We start from the raw sequence: 18,717 nt of genomic DNA, 5'->3' as shown, positions 1-18,717 counted from the left end.
ATATCAGGGATTCTGGGGTTTTTTTATTATTGTTCTGTTCATTGTTATTACAAAATAAAACTTGTAACAACAATAAAAAAAACACAATATATATTTCTTAATATGCATCCTGGAAAATAATACTCGCTACTTCAGTTATCACTGGTGGAGGGACTCAAAAATCTTCCCAGTGAAACTCTGCACTGTGAAGATAAACAATTCTAAAATCCACTCACACATATCTTTGTGTTCATGTATTTACAGGTGACCCAGCTGGATCCAAATAAATCATTACTGGAGGTAAAACTGTATCCTCAAGAAACCCTTTTCCTAGAGGCAAAAGAATAGATTAAACAAGATTGTAGGACTAATCATCCTTTGATAAGCCAGAGGCACAGCATCGAGAGGAAGACTTCTCTGAGCACCACCTTGTACTGACATCCAGCTCAATTCCATGTCACAAGTTTGCCTCTTGCAAGAATCCTGAAAAATTGAGAAAACCAACATAGCTACTTAAAGTTTCACATACATGAGTATATGTTTCCAACCTCATTTAAATGAGCAGAGGATAAAGTTCTGCTATGAACACTGAACATTATGATTCTGTTGCTCACTTATCATCCAGCTTTTGTTATAATTAATGCACTGTTAAAATGTGAGTGATTGTTAAGTAGAATTTTTACTCCTCAAATGCCCCTTTTTCACCAAGAAATCTTGGACATTTCTGCCTGTACTTTTGACACTAGAATGCTGTATATTTGATATCTCACTGAGCCAGTGCTCTCATATATATGCATTTTATTTCTGTGTTTGAATTTCTACTTTGTCAACTAATTTAAAAAGGCAGAAAAAATTAATGGGACATTCTCAGCCATGGAAATTTAACAGTATTATAGTAGAAAGCATATAATTTTTGTTAGTACTTTCTGACTTCTTTGATAAGATGTAAGGTTTTGTTTGGAGAATATAGTTTGACATATATGCGAGATATTTATTTACTGGTTCTGCTTTGGGTCTCAGTTCCAATTCAGTTTAGGAAGTATTTTCCATTACATTGCAGTGTGAAACTGCTTATTGCATGATGTGAATATTTAAATAACATTAGACATGGCCAGTACCAGAAACCTGGTATCTTGCCAACACTTCAGGAATCAGCTGATATTGAATATCAGCTGTTAAAAACCTTTCAAATACCAGATACAAAAGTTCTTTATTTCTCCTTGTGAAAGAAAGGGCAGTTCCCATTTTAGCAGTTTTTCTTCATTCTGGCATTTGCTTGTCTCCTATTACTCTGCTGGTTTAAAGCACCTTGTTTGGTTCATCAAACAATGGGTATTTTAAGGGGTGGTGTAATAAGAAATCTGCCTTATTGTTGCACACTTTGGACATTTTAACAATACATTACTGATCCCATCTCAAATTAAAGAAATCGTAGTTCTCTTGTCTGAAATGTATGCAGCAGCTACCTGCTACCTGACATGGAAAAATCCGGTACTTTGAATTTCTCAACCATAAAATGAGCATACTAAGGCTAAGACCATAATGTGCAGTTGATGCCAAACCTGCATCAAAACTGGTTTGTTTGGGGTTTTTTGTCTTTTTCTTTTTTGTCTTTTTCTTTTTTTTTTTTTTCTCCCTCCTTTTTTTCCCCCTCTTTTTGTTTTATCTCTGGGCTTGCAGGATAGCACAATAGCACTACAGGATCATCATCTGCTAAAGTACTTTTTTTTTTTTTTTTTTTCATTTAAAGCCTGGCACATTGTTTTCCATCTATGTTTATACGTAATTCATAGTGTTTATTGTAGCTGAATGAGTTGTGATTTGAAAATTTTATACTAAGCTAAAACCGGTTGCACACATCTTTTTGTCTTTCTTTTTTTCTTTGGAAGGATGGTGATATAAAATTAAATGTATGCCTATTATTAAGATGTTAGTGATGCTGATATATTGTTACCTTTACCAAAAATGCGAATTTCTGAGTGGGCAAAGCCTTATTCTACTTTTTATAATTCTGTAATTAGTGAGTGCTACTCCAGACACTTTTAGAAGTGAAGTATCTATGACAAACAAAAGATTTAGAAGTGTAAGCAAATCCTAATAATTTGCAGTTCACAAATAAAAGAATTCCTAGCCAATAGAATGATAAATGTATGTGTAATGGCAAGCTGAATGCAGACGCTTCATTCTGAACTTTCGTTTTCTTACAAAAAAAAAATAAAATTCCACTGCATTTATTAAATAAGAAATTAACATGGATTGCAAATTGGGGTGATGCCGTTTCTACAAACAATCACAGTAAAACATACAGCAGGATTTTAAAGTGATGCATATCTTTTTTTTTTTTCCCCTTCTAATCTGGTGAGGAAAGGAGTTGCTGAAATTGTGCTTCACAAAGCAAAGCGACCTTTCAGCTAACTTGTTTATATTAATCTGTTTAACTTCTGTTTGATCTCATCAGGCTGTTTTCTCTCATTCAACTTGATTTCTGTATTTTGACTATATATTCTTTACTTTGATACTAGTTTTATAAAGTTATTAAATGTGGCTTGAATATTTGTTGAACTTGTTGAAGTCAGTGCTCCCAGGGTTGTTTGGCCCTTTTTTTTTCCCTAAGCTCTATTATTTTTTTCCCTCATTTTGTTCATATTGCAAAATACACTGTCATTATCAAAATGTTCTAGTGATAATTAACTGGAAGTGTTCAAAGTGGTGGCATTACTGCCCTCTGATATAAAGATTTTGAGATCAGTATACAGGGATCATTCTGCCACGACGTAAACAAGTGTATCGCTCTTTCAATAAAACGTTAATGATTTTGGTCCTTAAATACTTTGGGCCTGATTTCAAGAAGCAACCATGTCGAGTCACCTTTCTGAATCACACCATCAACATAAACCAATCCCTGTGTAGGAATATTAATATTCTATGCCATCATTTTCTGCTCTCCTGGTATTCACTTCACACGCTCTGCTGGCACGGATAATCCTCTAGTCATTCGAATTTTGTAATTCAGTATTACCCTAGAACTGTAACACCACTGCTATGGAGCACATCCCTGATTCTGCCTTTTTATCTTCAGGTTCTTCACATTAATGGATTACCATTAAGGTGATTAATGCATTAGTTTTAAGTCTTAAGGAATTACTGTTGCTGAAAGGAATCCCGTGTGATGCGGCGGCTTCCGCTACTCGTGGGGTGAAGGTGGGGCACGCTCTGGCTTTGGGAGAAACGTTCTGCCTGTTGACAGTGGTGTTTGAAATCATTATTAGAGAGCATGCAGAACATGAGTGTTTGCTCTCTGCTCTCTGCACATGCACCCTTCGGCTCAGTGGGAGTGCTGAGGATGTTTCTAATGCAGCTGTGTTGGGGGGTTTGTCTATTTTTAATGTAGCAGAAGAGGACTTTGGCTTTCATAAACTGTACCTACTCGGTGACATTAGAAACTTAAAATAAATTTTCAATTGCAGCAATATTTCTACTAAACAGTTATATGATTTCACTCTTCCATATGTGGGGAAAAATCAAATCACAGTATCCCAGAGTCACAGAACGGAACCGCTTCATTATCCAGGCCTCGTGTCCAGGCTCCCCAGACAATGCCTGAGAGGATTTCAGTGCCTTAAAACAGCTCCCACAGCAAGCACAAAACACATAAGGTGGAAGAGTCGCTACCAGGCAGAACCAGAAGCTGCTTGGAGCAGTCATTCAGAAATGCCAAAGATGGAGATGTTTTATGTGTCTGTTCCTCCCTGGGGCAAAGGCTCCCCCCTCTGCTGCCCTGCTCCTGAGGGCTCTCAGCGCTCCAGCCGGGCACTCCAACGCTTTCCACTGTTTGACAAAGCAGAGGATACATTTTTATTTGGAAACAGTGATGGTGGCCTCCTCCAGAGGAGGAGTTTTCACTGATTGTAATTCACATTTTGGTTTTTCCAATATTGTGAGGGCCTGAGGAGAAGCGAGTCCCTGTGCTGGACATTGTGTACTCTGCTTCAACACCACCATAGCAGAGCTACTTTTAATGTGTGTGCTGCCCACTGGCAAAGCTGTTTGACTTCCAAAATACAGAATTCCTTTAAGGTCCTTGAAAGGGAGGGTGCAAATCAGTCTTTAGGCTGGCAGCTGGGTGCTTGCCTGGGGTGAGCCAATCCAGCCCTTGACAGTGGATGTTCATTGCAGCCATTGGTCTTTTTGAACAAAAGAGCTGAGAGTGGAAACTGGATGTTGATTCTTCACCTGAGTTTAGTTTTATTATTCTGTTTATATAAAAGAGAAGGCAAGTGAAATAGCCTTAATTATAATTTTTTTTCTGGATGAAAGAAAGTAGAAATTACTGCAGACTATACACAGCGTGAGACATTGTTCTCTACCTGCAACTATTTCCCCCACAGACGACAAAGGTGGAGGAATACCAAATTTAGCACTAAACATGTCAGGATCCAGGCAGGTTCATACTCAATTTAGTCTGATATAGATGTATACTTCTGCCAGAAGAGCCATCTCTGCCCCCACCTTGTGCTAGAACCAGGCAAACTAATTAAAAAGTGACCATTTTTTTCCTGGAGCAGTTTGGAGGCTGATGCAGCTCACTGATGGGAGTCAGTGAAGATGAGAGGAAGACCAGGCTGCTCCCTCTGATAGCACTGCTGATTTATGTGGGATGAAATCAATCAGATTCCTTAAATTTTATTTTTTTTTTAATATCTTACTACTACATTTGCATTTTACATCCTTTTTTTTTTTTTTTAATTCAAGCAAGTTAAATGCTATAAAGGTTTTGCTGTCTGAAATTTCCTTAAATCTTGTCCAAGTTGACAGCCCAGAATTCAAGAAATGAGGAGGCAGAGGAAAGGTCCCTTGAGTGTGTGCAGTGAAGGCAAGGCTCACTCCACATCGAACTCTTGGGAGTCAGGCCAGACCCAAGCACCCTAAAAGTTTCAAATGGTTTTAATATCTCATTAGATAACAGAGAATCCACTCCTTAGTCAGGGCTTTCCTCTGTGGATTCTTTTATGTGTAATAAAGACTGAAGTCACACTGCAGCCTTAATATAATTCAATTAAAATGTCACTCAACTGCTGGTTATAGAAGGAGGCTTCATTAGTTCCTGTGATTACAAAACTCCTGGTTAACAGGATCGTTATTTTGTACTTGGTACCACTGAGTTTCCTTTACTGTGTTCCCAGCTCCATGTTGTGACAATGTTCCACAGGATTCCACAGATCATCGCTGTTCCCTTTCTATCCACTCAATTTGAATGGGTTTGTGTTATTTATTAATATCAGCAGCTCACCACTGATCCATTTCTCCAGGTAGTGGTGTCTGAGTAGCTTGAATAACACAAGTTCCCACACAGATTCTTGGGGACATGGTTGGAATCCTCTCATTGTGAAAATTGTTGCTTTCTGCTTCCAGCAAGAAATCAATCTTGGATAATGTTACTTTATTTTTTAATTTATTTATTTATTTATTTTTTTTAACTCAAGAAAATGTGTTTCCACTGTAGGAAACATCACTACAAATGAGTAGCTTAGTTTTTCTATTTTTAATAAAAAGAGTCTTTTACACCATAAAAATATAGTAGTCCGATTATCTCCTGGCAGGTTTCCTGTTTCTGATATTTTTAATAATCCTTTACCTCTTTGGTAGTTGTTACTTGCAGTGTGTCAGTTTTTTAATTCAGGTGTCTTCCAAAAGTTACATTTCCATGGATTTTCTGTTTTTCTTTTCTAGTTTCCTGCTTCAGTCTGTCTTCCAATTACACCCTTTAATGTGCTGGTTCACACAGCCCAACTACTTCTTGTGGGCATTCCGTAGTCTTTTTAAGTCAGATAATGTGTACTCTGAGGATCTAAGATGGTGTCTTCAAAAAGTTTTGGTTACAATCCTAGTCTTTTACCTGTGACTTTAATTTCTCTTTGTTATCTGCCTTTTAATGCAGTTTTCTTCTAACAGGATAGTGCTACTCGGGTGATTGTAAAAAATTATCATTTTGTAAAGTAGTGAATGTAAGTATGCTTTCATTCACCTAAAAATGTAGTTTCTATAATTTTATTTGCCTTTCTGCTTTATTTAATCTAGTGTCACAGTCCCCGTTAGCATGAGTTACCATCACTCATAAGTATTTTATACCTTGCAATTATGGCATCCTGCTCATGATCTTGCCTTTTCTGAATTTACAGGTAGAACTCATTTGTTGTCATTTGGAAACCCCCATTCTGTTGCAGCCATTTTAGGAGCTTAAAAATTATTCTGATGTTTACTTAGGAATATTTTTCATTTTGTCTAGGCCTATTTGCCTGTTTATGTGTCCTGATTAATTAAGATTGATTGCATAAGGGAAAGCATTTCCAAGCTGTGGTGGCAATGGAGAAAGAATTTTGTTTAATGACAGCTATAAACTCGCTGATGCAGAAGAACAAAATAATTTATAATTTTGTGGATGTAATAAAGAAAAACGGGGGGGAGGTATTTTTTAGAACTGAAGTATAACCTGCACTCTGTTGCTGGAATACGCTTCTTCGAGGTTTAGACGAAGGTGAGTCAGACATTGCGTGGCTGTTGCGGTATCGTCTAACGTGGGAAAACCGAACCAAATAAACAAACAAAAACACCAAAAAAAGCGATCCCCGCCTTGATGCGAGTCCCCCCGAGCCTCGCACCTCTCGGCTCCCGGGAGATGTTGGGATGTTGGTTTGGCGGAGCGGGGTGGGGACCAAGGCGCGTCCCGGGCGGGACGGAGCCGGCGGGGCAGAATTCCCGGGGGCAGCGGGACCGCTTCCCTTCCTTCCCTCCGGGGCTCCGCACCCCGGCCCGGCTCTGCCCACACCTCCGCCAAAAACTATTTTAAAAATATTTAAAATATAATTAAAGCGAAATCAAAAGAGGGGAAAAGCCTCGGTGCCGCGCCTTTCCCCGCGGGCGTGGGCGGAGATGGGGCCGCTCAGCCCGGCGCTGGGCGAGGGGCGCGCAAGGGAAAAATTGGGTATTCCCGGGGGAAAAAAAACAAAAACAAATAACAAAACAACAACCCACGGACAAACAGCCAGCCAAACAAACAAATGGAGCCACACGCTCCGGCATCGCCCCAGCGCTGCGCGGTTCCGCGGGGCTGATAGCACTGGACGGTGCCGTGGGAGATTGCGGATGGACCATCAATAACTTCAAAGTCTGCGTTTGTATAAGGGCCCCTTAAATACCGCATGTGAACTGGAAAAAGAATAGAAGAATCATTTTTTGCCCCAAGTGCGTGTGGTTTTTGATGACGTTGTTAGAGCGGCCCTCCCGCCCCTCTGCGAACCCCCTCGATATTTCTTAAACGATAATAGACGGTGTTTATCTATCGCGTTCCGTCAGGATTGTTCGGCTCCTGAGCTCCTGGGGCAAGAAACATTGAAAGAGGGAATCCTCTGGCAAATCCGACCGGGGCCGTCATGATCATGAATAAAAATAAAAGGATTAATCTTCTGCTTTCGGCTAATGAAACAATTTAGCCTCCAAAATATGGAAGCGCCGCGATGTGCTGAGCCGGGATGTGGCCGGGCAGATGCGGGAGCGGTGCGGGGGGGCCGGTCCCGCAGCTCGGGCTGTCGGTGCCTCTGCCACGGGCGGGGACATTTCCCCGCCGCCCCCGCCCCGGACCGGTCGCCGGGCCCCAGCAGGCAGGAGGGAGCTCCAGGGTTTTTAATTACACTCTTTCCCTTTGCTCCCTTCATTTTTCTGCACCCTTTGCAGTGAGACACACTTGGAATTAGAGTGGTTGTGACATTTTGGTGGCAGCTTATTGTGCGGAACACTTAAAGTTTAAAAAACAAGCCCCATAGAAGTTGAGGGGCTTAAAGCAGCCCCCTTTGTGGGGCAAGACATAGAGTTTTGATTCTGGACAATGGTGTTTCTCAAATTTCTTCCAAAAACCTGCACCCCATCTGTGATCTCAATGAAATCGCTTTTCTCTCTCCCTTCAATTCATTTGGCAAAGGCGAAGCAGATGCATGGGACGGGGTCTGAATTTTAATTATTAGGTTTTACCTGAAACAAAACAGCAAATCCTTTTTACCATGTGTTTGAAGTTAGGAGACGGGTAGGGGAATATAAAATATAATTAAAAAGCTCTCGGATCGTTAGGGAGCTGACAAGAGCCTTTTTAATGAACCTCTCGGAGCGCCCTACGGTAAATTAGCGGAGCGGGGGCTTTCCCGAGTCATTCTGGCTCTGCGCTGCCGCGGTACCTGCGTGCTCCCGGCGGTGCCAGCGCGTGTCCCCGCGGCTGCCGGGAGGCTGCGGCACACGCGAGTGTCCCTGTGCGGGCCCCGGGACGCGGAGCATCCCCGCGGAGCCTCCGCTGCCGCGCAGGGATGCGGAGCTGCCCGTGCCGAGCCGCCCCCGGCCCGCGGCAGCTCCGTCCGCCCGCCGAGGTTCGCAGCGCTGCCGGGACAGGCCCCCCCTCCCTCCCCGCTTCCCGCGCATTAACTCAGAGTGCATTTAACCATCAATAAGGTGCGAGGGGAAAATTGTCTGTCACTTTAATCCGTGCCCGAGGGGCTGGGAAATAAAAAGGGAGAGGGAGAAGGAGGGAGGGAGAGAAAAGCAAAGGTCTTAAAGAGCCCCAAATCCACAGGCGAGCGGTGGGAATGCGGAGCTGGGCTCGGCTCCCTGGCCGGCCCTCGGTGGGCAGCGAGCCCCGAGCAGGCAGCGCTGGCTCCGGAGGCTGAGCCCGTCTGGTTTGGGAGAAAAGCCGATCCGGCGCTGTCGCGCCCAGCGCGGAGCGGGGCTGGGGACGGAGCGGGACACCGGGAGCTCTGGGCTCCCCTCGAGATGTCCCGGCCCTCGCCGCGCTCCCCCGGCGAGAAAGGGAAACTCCTGCCCTCGCCCTCCTCCGCTGAGGATGCGCTCAGCTCGTCTCTCTGGCGGGTGGAAGAAGGGGAGAGCAGAACTGGGGACACCCCCACACCCCCGTGTCCCCGCAGAGCGCTGTCCCCTGGCGGGACGCGTGGCTTTCCCCCTCCACAGGCAGAGGCTGCTCCTCCACCCGCCCCGCTAAAGCGATTAAGATTTTCTTCCTCTCACTTGGGAAGTCCCAGCCCGAGCCTCAGCCAAACCCGGGGGACATCAGCCAGCGCCGAAGGCCCTGGGGACGGACCACGGATTTTTAATTTTTAGCTCTAGCACACGGGGGAGGTGAGGGTGATGGATGGATTTTTGCGTGTGTGAGCTTTTTTTCCTCTTTCTGTGTGTCGGTGTGCTTGTGTGTGGATGGGCACAAGCTCTCAGAGAAAAGAAATTTTAGAGTAACAACTAAAGGCTTTCTTGTGCAGTTATTTTAAGGGCTTTGTTCAGTGCCTGAAGGGGGATGCGCCCATTTGTTCGGGAGGGGATTCATCACATGCCCCTTTCATGTGAACCAGAGGTTAACAACCTAATGAGCACTTGGTGAAGAGATGAAGCGTGTAAAGAGCCCGATTTTCCCAAATCCTGGTCTGCTGTCTTGGGGATGTGCTACTCTAACCTCTGCTGGGCTAATAGTCTCCGCACTTCCAGCGGGGAGGCCCCGGGAAGCCCCCGGGTCCAGCCGCGCTCAGGCGGGGCAGCAGCAGCGAGGCGGCTCGGTCGCGATGCCCCGCCGGGGAGCCGGGGGGGCCCGGCCCCACCGCTACATATGTTGGGTCAAGTCTCCCCATTGTGAGCGTGTAAAAAGGTGTAAAAACTCAATCATCTGTAGCTTTTTTAAAGGGAGGGCTTACCCTGGATTTGTTGCATAATGGATTGTTAAAAAAGTAGAGGGTTGAATTAAAACTGTTCCCTAGTCACTTTTAATTAGACCACTCTATTTAATTAGCAAAGTTGAAACATGCAATTAAAATTAGCTCAGTTTAGCACATATTAAAGGAAATGGGGAACGCGGCTCCGGCTCATATTAAAGCGAGTCGGAGGAGAAATGGCGGAGAAGTCTGAGAGTAAGCGAAATGACTCTGTGGAGGTAATTCAGCCGGCGGCCATCTGTCAGAGGACCCGCCGTGCCCCTTCATCACGGCCCCGATCCCAATGTCCCCCTAATGACCGTCCCGCAAGGCCAGCGCGGTGCGCACGGCCGGTGCCGCTGGATGGTGTGAAGCCCTTGGAGGGCCGCGTGTCTGTGTTTTTAGGATGTGCTCTTCCCCAAAAGCCGGGGTCGGGTACCCGCGCCGGCCCCGGCGGATCCCCGAGGGGTCAGGCAGCCCCAGCCCCCGCTGTGGGTTCCCCCCGTGCCACCGCAGAGGTGGAGAGGAGCCCTCGCAGGAGTGCGCGGAGCCCCGAATTTCCCTTATTTCCTTCCGCAAATCTTTCTCCCTTGTCGCTTTTTCCTTCCCCACTGGGAGCCGGGAAATCGAGTTAATAATGTTTCAAATACTTGAGGAGTCCGGGCTAACGGGAGTTCCATCTCCCTTTCCTCGCACGGGATCCGAAGGGGTTGCCTGGACTAGGAGGAATGTGCCTTTTTCTTGAGGGGAGGGGGGGTAGTGGTGGTGGTAATTTTCATTCTTGTAATATTGGTTTGGGGATAATTACTTTTAATGTCAAAAAGATTTAGTTTAATATCATCTCTATTAGGCGGCTGGGCGGATAATTAAAAGTGAAGATGATAGCAGCAGGGAAACAGATGGCATTTGCTTACTTTGATTCAGTAGGTAAATAATGAAAAAGTCAATGGCAAACCCCCTAGAACAATTGAAACCTTAAAGAGCACTAACATTAGCAGGTACTTACAAACTGTCTTCCGCTAAGAACGAGATGAAAATACACTAATCAAGAACTATATTTCTCTGGGATGCTTCCGAGGGCTGCGCTGCCTGCGGGCGTGCGTGTCCCTTCCCCCGCATGGCAGCCAATAGCCGGGCGCTTTTTAATTAAGATTTTACTACTGCAACGGGGGGAAGCTGCAGCAGCGCCGTAGCTGCAGCCCTCTCTAACTTGGGCACCGGAGCAGCCCTACACGGGAAGCTTTTAGGTGAATCAAGGGGAGTGAGGAGAGAAAGAAACATCGGAGAAATCGGTGCTTCTGCAGAATAAATATATTAAACCCCTGTCGTGTTTTAGCGAGCTGACCCAGCCGTGAGCGCTGGGCCGTGGGCGCCGAGTGGCGCTGCCGGAGTCAAACACAGCGGGGATAACTGAGCAGCAGCCGGGGCACCGCGCTACGAAACGCGGCGTCTCTGGTCATCCTCTAACGAAATAGCGTCCACTTTCACACGTCTGGAGGGCGCGGGCTGCCCTGACCGCGGTGGGGGTTCCCTCTAGCACCCTTTAGCCCCGGTGACCCCGGAGACCGGCGGCTCTCCGTGCCCGGCCCGGGCAGGGCACCCGCCCCGCTCCCTGGAGCCGCCCCGGGCGCCCGGTGCCAAGCCGGGCTGCTCCTGCGGGGAGGAAGAGAGGAGCTGGGTCCAAGCCTGAGTTCCTCTCGTGGTTTGACGCTGGGAGTTGCTTCCAGAGCCAAGCTGGGAGCGAGTCTCGGGGGTTTAAAGTCTCAGTTCACCGGGTTTGGAGAAATGAATTTCTCTTCCCATGTCCCGCCCGGGCAGCGGGAGCGCGGCTGCTCTGTGCGTGCCTAAAACAAACATCCCTCCCCCAGAAAGACACGGGAGCAGGGATGTACAAGAAGATTTTATTGTGCCTCGTCAAACAGAAATGAATTGCAGTAGAAGGGAGGAAAAAGGGAGGGGTGGGGGGAGAGCAACATCCACCTCCCCGCTGCCTCCCGTCCATACTCGCGCAGGGCTCTGGCAGGCCGGGACAGAGCTGGAGAGAGCCCCGAGCCCGCGGCACGTCCTGGCCGCGCCTCTGCTGCTCCGGGCGAACTCACAGCTCAGGGGAGGTTTGTTTGAATAAATCTGTGAAATGTGAGCAGTGTCTGGGTTCACAGTAAGAGTTTTCAAAGGAAAATACGGTCAGGGGAGAAATTATTATTGTTAAAATATCAAACCGGTGAGAAGTGTGATTCCGGGCTCTCCTTTTCTAGCGCAGCTCATGAGAGAAGAGCAACACGGGAACAGTTGGGTCCCGGTTGGAAGCAGCCCCTGCAGGCACTTCCCTCCTGGAAAGCGGAAAGTCGGAGTCTCCCTGAGCCCGGAGCTGGGTGCCGAGCCCGAGAAGAGGCCTCGGCTCCGGGTCAGGAGCGACCCCGGCGGAGAGCGGCGCTTCCCGGGAGCGGCGGCTTCGCCTCCAGCCCCCTCGGCCTCCGGGCTCCTGCCGGGGCTACTGCCGGCCCTGGGGGCGGCCGGAGGGGAGCGGGGCGTGGGAAACCTTCAAGCGCCTCTGAAATTGGGGGAGATTTGGACAAATGTCCTCAGAACTTACTGAATCCTAGAGTTGCGTTACATATTCTTGCAGTTTTGAAGTTTTTATTTAATAAACGCCTGCTATTACGATGTCGGATTGATACTGAGTGTAACATTTAAAACCAGCCCATGGCTAAGTGTTTTGTTGTGGATGAACAGCAGGAACAGGCGCTGGGGGTTTGCGTGCCCAGCTCTGGGAGCCTGCACCCAGGCTCTGCCCGTCACAGTGAGCGGGGCTGTGCTGCAGGAGCCCACGGAAACAGCCTTGGGATGGAGATGCCACGCGTTGTGTGCTCCAACTTCAACACCGCCGCTTGCAATGTTACTGAAAGCCTGAGGCTCCGAACAGAAACCACCGCGTTTCACTGGCTCATTACTGACCCACTCTTGGGTTGTTATTTTTTTGTTTGTTTGTTTGTTTTTTTCTCGGTTTTTTTTTGTTTGGCTTTTTTTTTTTTTTTTGGTTGGTTGGTTGCTTTTTTCCCCCCATGGTTGTTTCCAAAACAGACAGTTTTAAACCACCAGGAACGGAAAGGATAACCCAGCCCTTTAATTGAAGTCAGAGCTGAAAGGCAAGGGAATGGGGGAAATCGGCGTAACCCGTCCTGTGTTGTTGGTGGCGGGCTGCCTCGCGGGGGGAAAGGGAAGGTATTTACAGAAAAAACCCAAAACATTGCAACTCCAAACAAAACTGCCAGGAAAAAAAGGGAGAACATTTAAAACCAACAATTGAAACCAACAAAAAGCAATACTTTAAATGTTTCTTATTAGGTGTGATCGAGTTCTACGAATTGCCAATTAAATCAGATGGTTAGAGTAATGCTCCCCGGAGAACAAAATTAGTGGCTGCGAATAAAATTAAATCGGATATTTTGGCTTGGCTGCTGTATTAAATAAAGGTGTTATAACACCTAAATCATGAGGAGGGGTGGCAGCTGCACCCGCAGAAAATCGGGTAGGAAAGCGCTCATTTCGTGACCAAAAATAAAAAAAGAAAAAAAGAAAAAAAAAAAAAAAAAGACGGATATAAGTGTAATAAAAATATTGAAAATTTGGACGCCCCTGCAATTGTGCTTTTCGCATCCACGGAAGGAGAGAGACCAAGGGGAAGAGTCACCGCAGCAGCAGCGAGCGCTGCGTGTCCCGCAGCGGGGCTGCCCCTCGCGGGGTCCAGCCCGCGGAGGATGCGGCGGGCAGCGCCGGCACAACTCCAGCAGAGCCGGGGCTTCCTCTCCTCCCGGCTCGGCTCCCGTGGCTCGCCCGGGGCACCCACCCGGGAAGGCACCGGGAACAGGTCTCGCGGCTTGGGAGCACCGGTGGGGATGCTGAAGCGGCGGGAGGAGGCCACTACGACCGGCAGAGGGTTCCCGCTACGGGCAAGGACTTACGGACTCGTGAAAAAAAAACTTTAGAAAGTGCCGAGGAGCATGGAGATCCCTCGTGGGAAAGAGAGGGGAGAACCCTGGGGAAAGGAGACGGCGTTATTTCCCACCGAAGCGCTACCTCCTCCCGCTACCAGCGAAGATGACGTCAAACCGGGGTGGCTGATGCTAAAACAAAAGCTCCGGGGTTAATATACAGTTACCAGCCCGGCAGCCTCCTCCTCCTCCTCCTCAAAAATCAGACCCTCGGGTTTATTGTCCCCGCGGGGAAGGCGCCTGTTGAACATGTAGTCACGCAAACAGCTGGCAGGAGAAAGAACGAACTTTACTTTCTGGGGAGAGAAGGGCAGGCAGGGCTCCCCCAGGCTAAAGCGCAACGAAAGGATGGAAAATCATACTCACCTTGGGCTTCTCCTGCTGCGGCAGCACTTGTACACTCACCTGCGGGTGTGGAGAGAAGAGAGGGAGTGGGAAAGAGGGGAGAGGAAGGAAGGAAGGAAGGAAGGAAGGAAGGAAGGAAGGAAGGAAGGAAGGAAGGAAGGAAGGAAGGAAGGAAGGAAGGAAGGAAGGAAGGAAGGAAGGAAGGAAGGAAGGAAGGAAGGAAGGAAGGAAGGAAGGAAGGAAGGAAGGAAGGAAGGAAGGAAGGAAGGAAGGAAGGAAGGAAGGAAGGAAGGAAGGAAGGAAGGAAGGAAGGAAGGAAGGAAGGAAGGAAGGAAGGAAGGAAGGAAGGAAGGAAGGAAGGAAGGAAGGAAGGAAGGAAGGAAGGAAGGAAGGAAGGAAGGAAGGAAGGAAGGAAGGAAGGAAGGAAGGAAGGAAGGAAGGAAGGAAGGAAGGAAGGAAGGAAGGAAGGAAGGAAGGAAGGAAGGAAGGAAGGAAGGAAGGAAGGAAGGAAGGAAGGCGTTGTTACGTACTATCATAAAACAAAATCTCCAAAGGGAGGGGAGAGACCATAAATTGAATTGTCACCTTCCACAGCACATTCCCCCCTCCCCTTTTGACAAGTAACACCCAGGAAAAAAAAAATATTAAAAAAATCAAACGGTTGGCAAGTACCGTTTCCAATGAATTAAAAAAAAAAAAAAAAAAAAAAAAAAAAAAAAAAAAGGAAAGGGAACGAGAGCCAAACTCTCAGGTGGCGGGGGAGCGGGCAGTGTTTTGAGGCACACCCACGCCCACGCTGCCCCGCTGTCCCCGCGGTGCCCCCCGGACGCTCCCGGCGCTCCGCGGGCGCGGCGCGCTCGGGCGGCCGCGGCGGAGCGCGGGGCGGCCAATCAGCGCGGCGCCCGCGGGCCCTGGCCAATGGCAGGCGCCACATTGTTGTCAAATGTTGCCTAATGGCAACGCGGGCCGCAACAATAGCGCGAGTGGCGGCGGGCGGGCAGCGCGCTCCGCTCCGCTCCGGCCGCACGCACCGACACCGTCCCGGGGGGCTCCGCGCCCGGCCCGGCCCGGCCCTGCCCCGACCGCACATCGGCCGCGGCCACTCAGCCCGGCTCCTCCCGGCTGCGGAGGTGCTGCTCGGGAGACGGGGTGAATTTTATTTTATATATATTTTTTTTAATTTTTTTTTTGTTTTTTTGTTTTTGCTATTCTCCGCTGGATTTTAGCCTCTGCGGCTCGTGGCGAGGGATCCTGTCGTTGAAGGTGCCGGATTGTTCTTTGAAGGGACGCTGCTAGTCTGTGGCTGCAGTTACAGGGGGACGGGGGAGCGGAGTTTAGGGAGCAGCTCCGGTTGCACCGGGGCGCCGTGGGGAGCGGCGACCCCGCGAGCGCGGACGGGAGAGCTCGGCTTTGAGCCTGGAGCGATGGACTCGGTGCTGCCCCGCCAGATGCGCACGGAGAGCAAGGAAGCGAGAGCGATCTAAGTTTTCTTGGATTTTCTTGTATTAGCTTTGCTTTTCGGGAGCGGAGGGGAGGAGGGCGCGGAACGGCTCCCGACGGGCCCCTCCTCACTTGAACCCCGCTCCGGGGCCGTGTGCCGCTGCGGGGGAACGGGGGCGTCGAGCGAGGCGAGAGCACAGGCGCTGGGGTTTGCATGCCCGCTCCCGGGGCTCTGTGTGCCCCCCACTCGTGATTGCGCTCCAAGGCGCCGGGAGCCTCTCCGCGCCCGGGCTCGGCGCAGGGGCTCCCCCGCCCCGCGTGGCTTTGGGGGAGGCCGGGGAGGGGGGGCCGCTCTCTCGGGGCGGGCTCGCCGGGATGGAGCTGCGGTCGGAGCTGCCTAGCGTGCCCGCCGCGCCCCCCCCGGTGCCCCCCAGCTCGGTGGCGGCCGCGGCGGCCGCGGCGGCGGCCACGCTGCCGGTGAGCGTGGCCGGGAGCTTGCTGCGGGCACCGCCGCTGCTGCTGCGGGCGGCAGAGAAGTACCCGCGGACGCCCAAGTGCGCCCGTTGCCGCAACCACGGGGTGGTGTCGGCACTGAAGGGCCACAAGCGGTACTGCCGCTGGAAGGACTGCATGTGCGCCAAGTGCACCCTGATCGCCGAGCGCCAGCGCGTCATGGCCGCTCAGGTGGCGCTGCGCCGGCAGCAGGCGCAGGAGGAGAACGAGGCCCGAGAGCTGCAGCTGCTCTACGGCACGGCCGAGGGGCTGGCGCTGGCGGCCGCCAACGGCATCATCCCGCCCCGGCCCGCGTACGAGGTGTTCGGCTCCGTCTGCGCCGGGGGCGGCGGCGAGGGAGGCGCCGGCGCCTCAGGTAAGGCCGCGCTGCGAGCCCTGGGAGCGGCGGTGACGGGCGGAAGGGGCCTGGAGAGGCGGCGGGACATGAGCGGGGCGCGGACCTGCGGGCGGGTGGCCCGGCCCGACGGCCGGGGCGCTCCGCGGAGCTCGCCCGGGGGCAGCCGCACTGACGGTCTCTCTTCCTTCTTCCCCCCACGACCCGCAGAGTCCAAGATGCAGAAGTTCGAGCTGTTCCCCAAGACGCTGCTGCCGAGCCGCGCCGTCACCCCGCAACAGGCGGGCGGGAAGCCCCTCTCCCCGGACGGCGAGTCCGTGCCCGGCACCTCCTCCCCAGATGCTCGCCACGGCTCGGGCTCGGAGAACGGGGACGGCGAGTCCTTCCTGAGCTCACCCGTCTCCAAGGGCCCGAAGGAGGGGGAGGAGAGCCCGGGCTCCATCAGCCCGCTGGGCTCGGACTCGGGCTCCGAGGCGGACAAGGACGAGCAGGACCCGTCGCCCTCGGCCGGCGGCCGGCAGCGGACTCCCATCGACATCCTGACGCGCGTCTTCCCGGCGCACAAGCGCAGCGTGCTGGAGCTGGTGCTGCAGGGCTGCGGCGGGGACGTGGTACAGGCCATCGAGCAGATCCTCAACAACCGCGGCCCGGAGAAGGGCCCCGAGGAGGGCTGGGCCCGGGACGGCGCCTTGCAGGGCCTGCCGCCCACGCCCGCCGCCGCCGCCGCCCACCACCGGCCCTTGATCGCCGGCGCCATGGCCCCGGCCATCGGCACGCTGGGCAGCCGCTCCGCCTTCTCCCCGCTGCAGCCCAACGCCACGCACTTCGGGGCCGAGGCCGGCGCCTACCCCCTGGGCACCCACCTGGGACTGAACCCCCTGCGCCTCGCCTACTCGGCGCACAGCCGGGGACTGGCCTTCATGACCCCCTACTCCACGGCCGGGCTGATGCCCACGCTGGGGTTCCGGCCGCCCGTGGACTACGCCTTCAGCGACCTGATGCGGGACCGCTCCGCCGTGCACAAGGAGCAGGTGTACTCCGGCGGGCTCTACGGGCCCATGGTCAACAACACCCCCGAGAAGCAATAGCGGCTTCCTAAAGCTCGGCTGTGTAGAGGTAGCTAGGTAGGCGCGGGTGGACGGACACGGGTGGCTTCCTCTCCCCCCCGCGCAGGCGGTGGTTGCGTGCAGAGCCCGGCGCGGACAGGCGTAGGTGTATTGAGGTGATAAAGGTGCACTTTCATTGTCCAGACATGAGTCGCTCTTTGTTGCTTATGGCCATAAGCATGGATATCCTCAGCGCGTTGTGGGGTGTGCACACACACGCGCGCTCTTTCCCACACACATACATATATATATATATGTATACTAGCAAGTGTATAATGTTATAAAATGGAAATCTAAGTTATTAATGTAACTCGTAGGTGAACTTGGTATTAACGTTAAGCTAAAGGTTAGGCAGCGCATTGTAATACTTACCAGGCATATAGATGAAACATTGTCAAATTGAAAACCTTTTCCTTCCCGCCCCCAGAAACGTTATGGTCTGTATATAACATTGGAAAGTAGATATATTTGTAACTGTCCGTAGGACCCCGGCGCCAATGGTGTATGATGGTTTAATAAGCCTCCTTCATTTGTGATCTGCAAGAAAATTGCTTTCTTGTTCCGATGTAGCAAACTTCTTGCTGTTTCTAACAGGTAATTCTGTGTTTCCATTTCATAGAAATAAATGTTATTTTCTATTAAAAAAAAAAAAATCGGTCTTATGAATGGCAAGTGGTATTTTATGAGATGATGGAAGTGTGTTTTGGGAAATGCATTTGACAAGTACAGTCAATATTTAAAGGAGTTTATGCAAATAATACAAACATGTTTATTACATTTTTATCATGGTCAAACTAGATATTCTTCAGATAAATTTATAAATAAAATGAAGCGTACAAGCAAGAGAAAATTCCTTATCTATTGAAATTGTCAAATACGTTTATTTCTGGTTCTGGTCTTTTCCTCATTTATGCCTGTGGGAAAAAAAATCAAGCCCCAACAAACCTACAGAGGGTATCAATTTAAGTTGGATTTCTCCCCTCGATATCTTGATGTTTTTTGTCATATTTAGGAAATTTGGCATTGTTGTAAAGAGAAGCCTGCTTAAAGCAAATCCCACCTTGCAAACCACGGATTGTGTGGCAGTGGTAAGGTTTTACCCCTCGTATCTGAAATCTGATTGTGCCTTTCAGTTGCTTTTGTGTCAAAATAAGGGGAAGGGATCTATAATAATGACGTTTTGCAGAATGTAAAGATGTGCTTGCGGCAGAGGTGGATGAGTTAAGATCAGCGCAGGGAAGGTTTCTCTGTTTTTTGGAGCTGTGTGTCACCCT

General features: G+C 50.1%; 2 protein-coding genes across 2 annotated transcripts in view; both read left to right on the top strand.

Moving 5' to 3' along the window:
• The window catches only part of FAF1 (Fas associated factor 1), a 152,625-nt gene extending 150,897 nt beyond the window's left edge, over positions 1–1,728 (top strand). The window contains exon 19 of the mRNA XM_058843358.1: positions 244–1,728. Coding sequence (XP_058699341.1) covers positions 244–327 — 84 coding nt within the window. The 3' untranslated portion in view covers positions 328–1,728. The remainder of the gene's footprint in view (positions 1–243) is intronic.
• A 14,137-nt stretch (positions 1,729–15,865) lies between these two features.
• DMRTA2 (DMRT like family A2) lies at positions 15,866–18,182 on the top strand. The gene is made up of 2 exons (XM_058842864.1): positions 15,866–16,358; positions 16,548–18,182. The coding sequence occupies exons 1-2, from the start codon at positions 15,866–15,868 to the stop codon at positions 17,423–17,425; spliced, it is 1,371 nt and encodes a 456-aa protein (XP_058698847.1). The 3' UTR covers positions 17,426–18,182.
• The last annotated feature ends 535 nt before the right edge of the window (positions 18,183–18,717 follow it).

The sequence above is a fragment of the Poecile atricapillus genome, chromosome 7 (genome assembly GCF_030490865.1).
Source record: "Poecile atricapillus isolate bPoeAtr1 chromosome 7, bPoeAtr1.hap1, whole genome shotgun sequence".
NCBI lineage: Eukaryota > Metazoa > Chordata > Aves > Passeriformes > Paridae > Poecile > Poecile atricapillus.
Note: the sequence above shows the minus strand (reverse complement) of the source record. Positions and strands in the feature narration are given on the sequence as shown.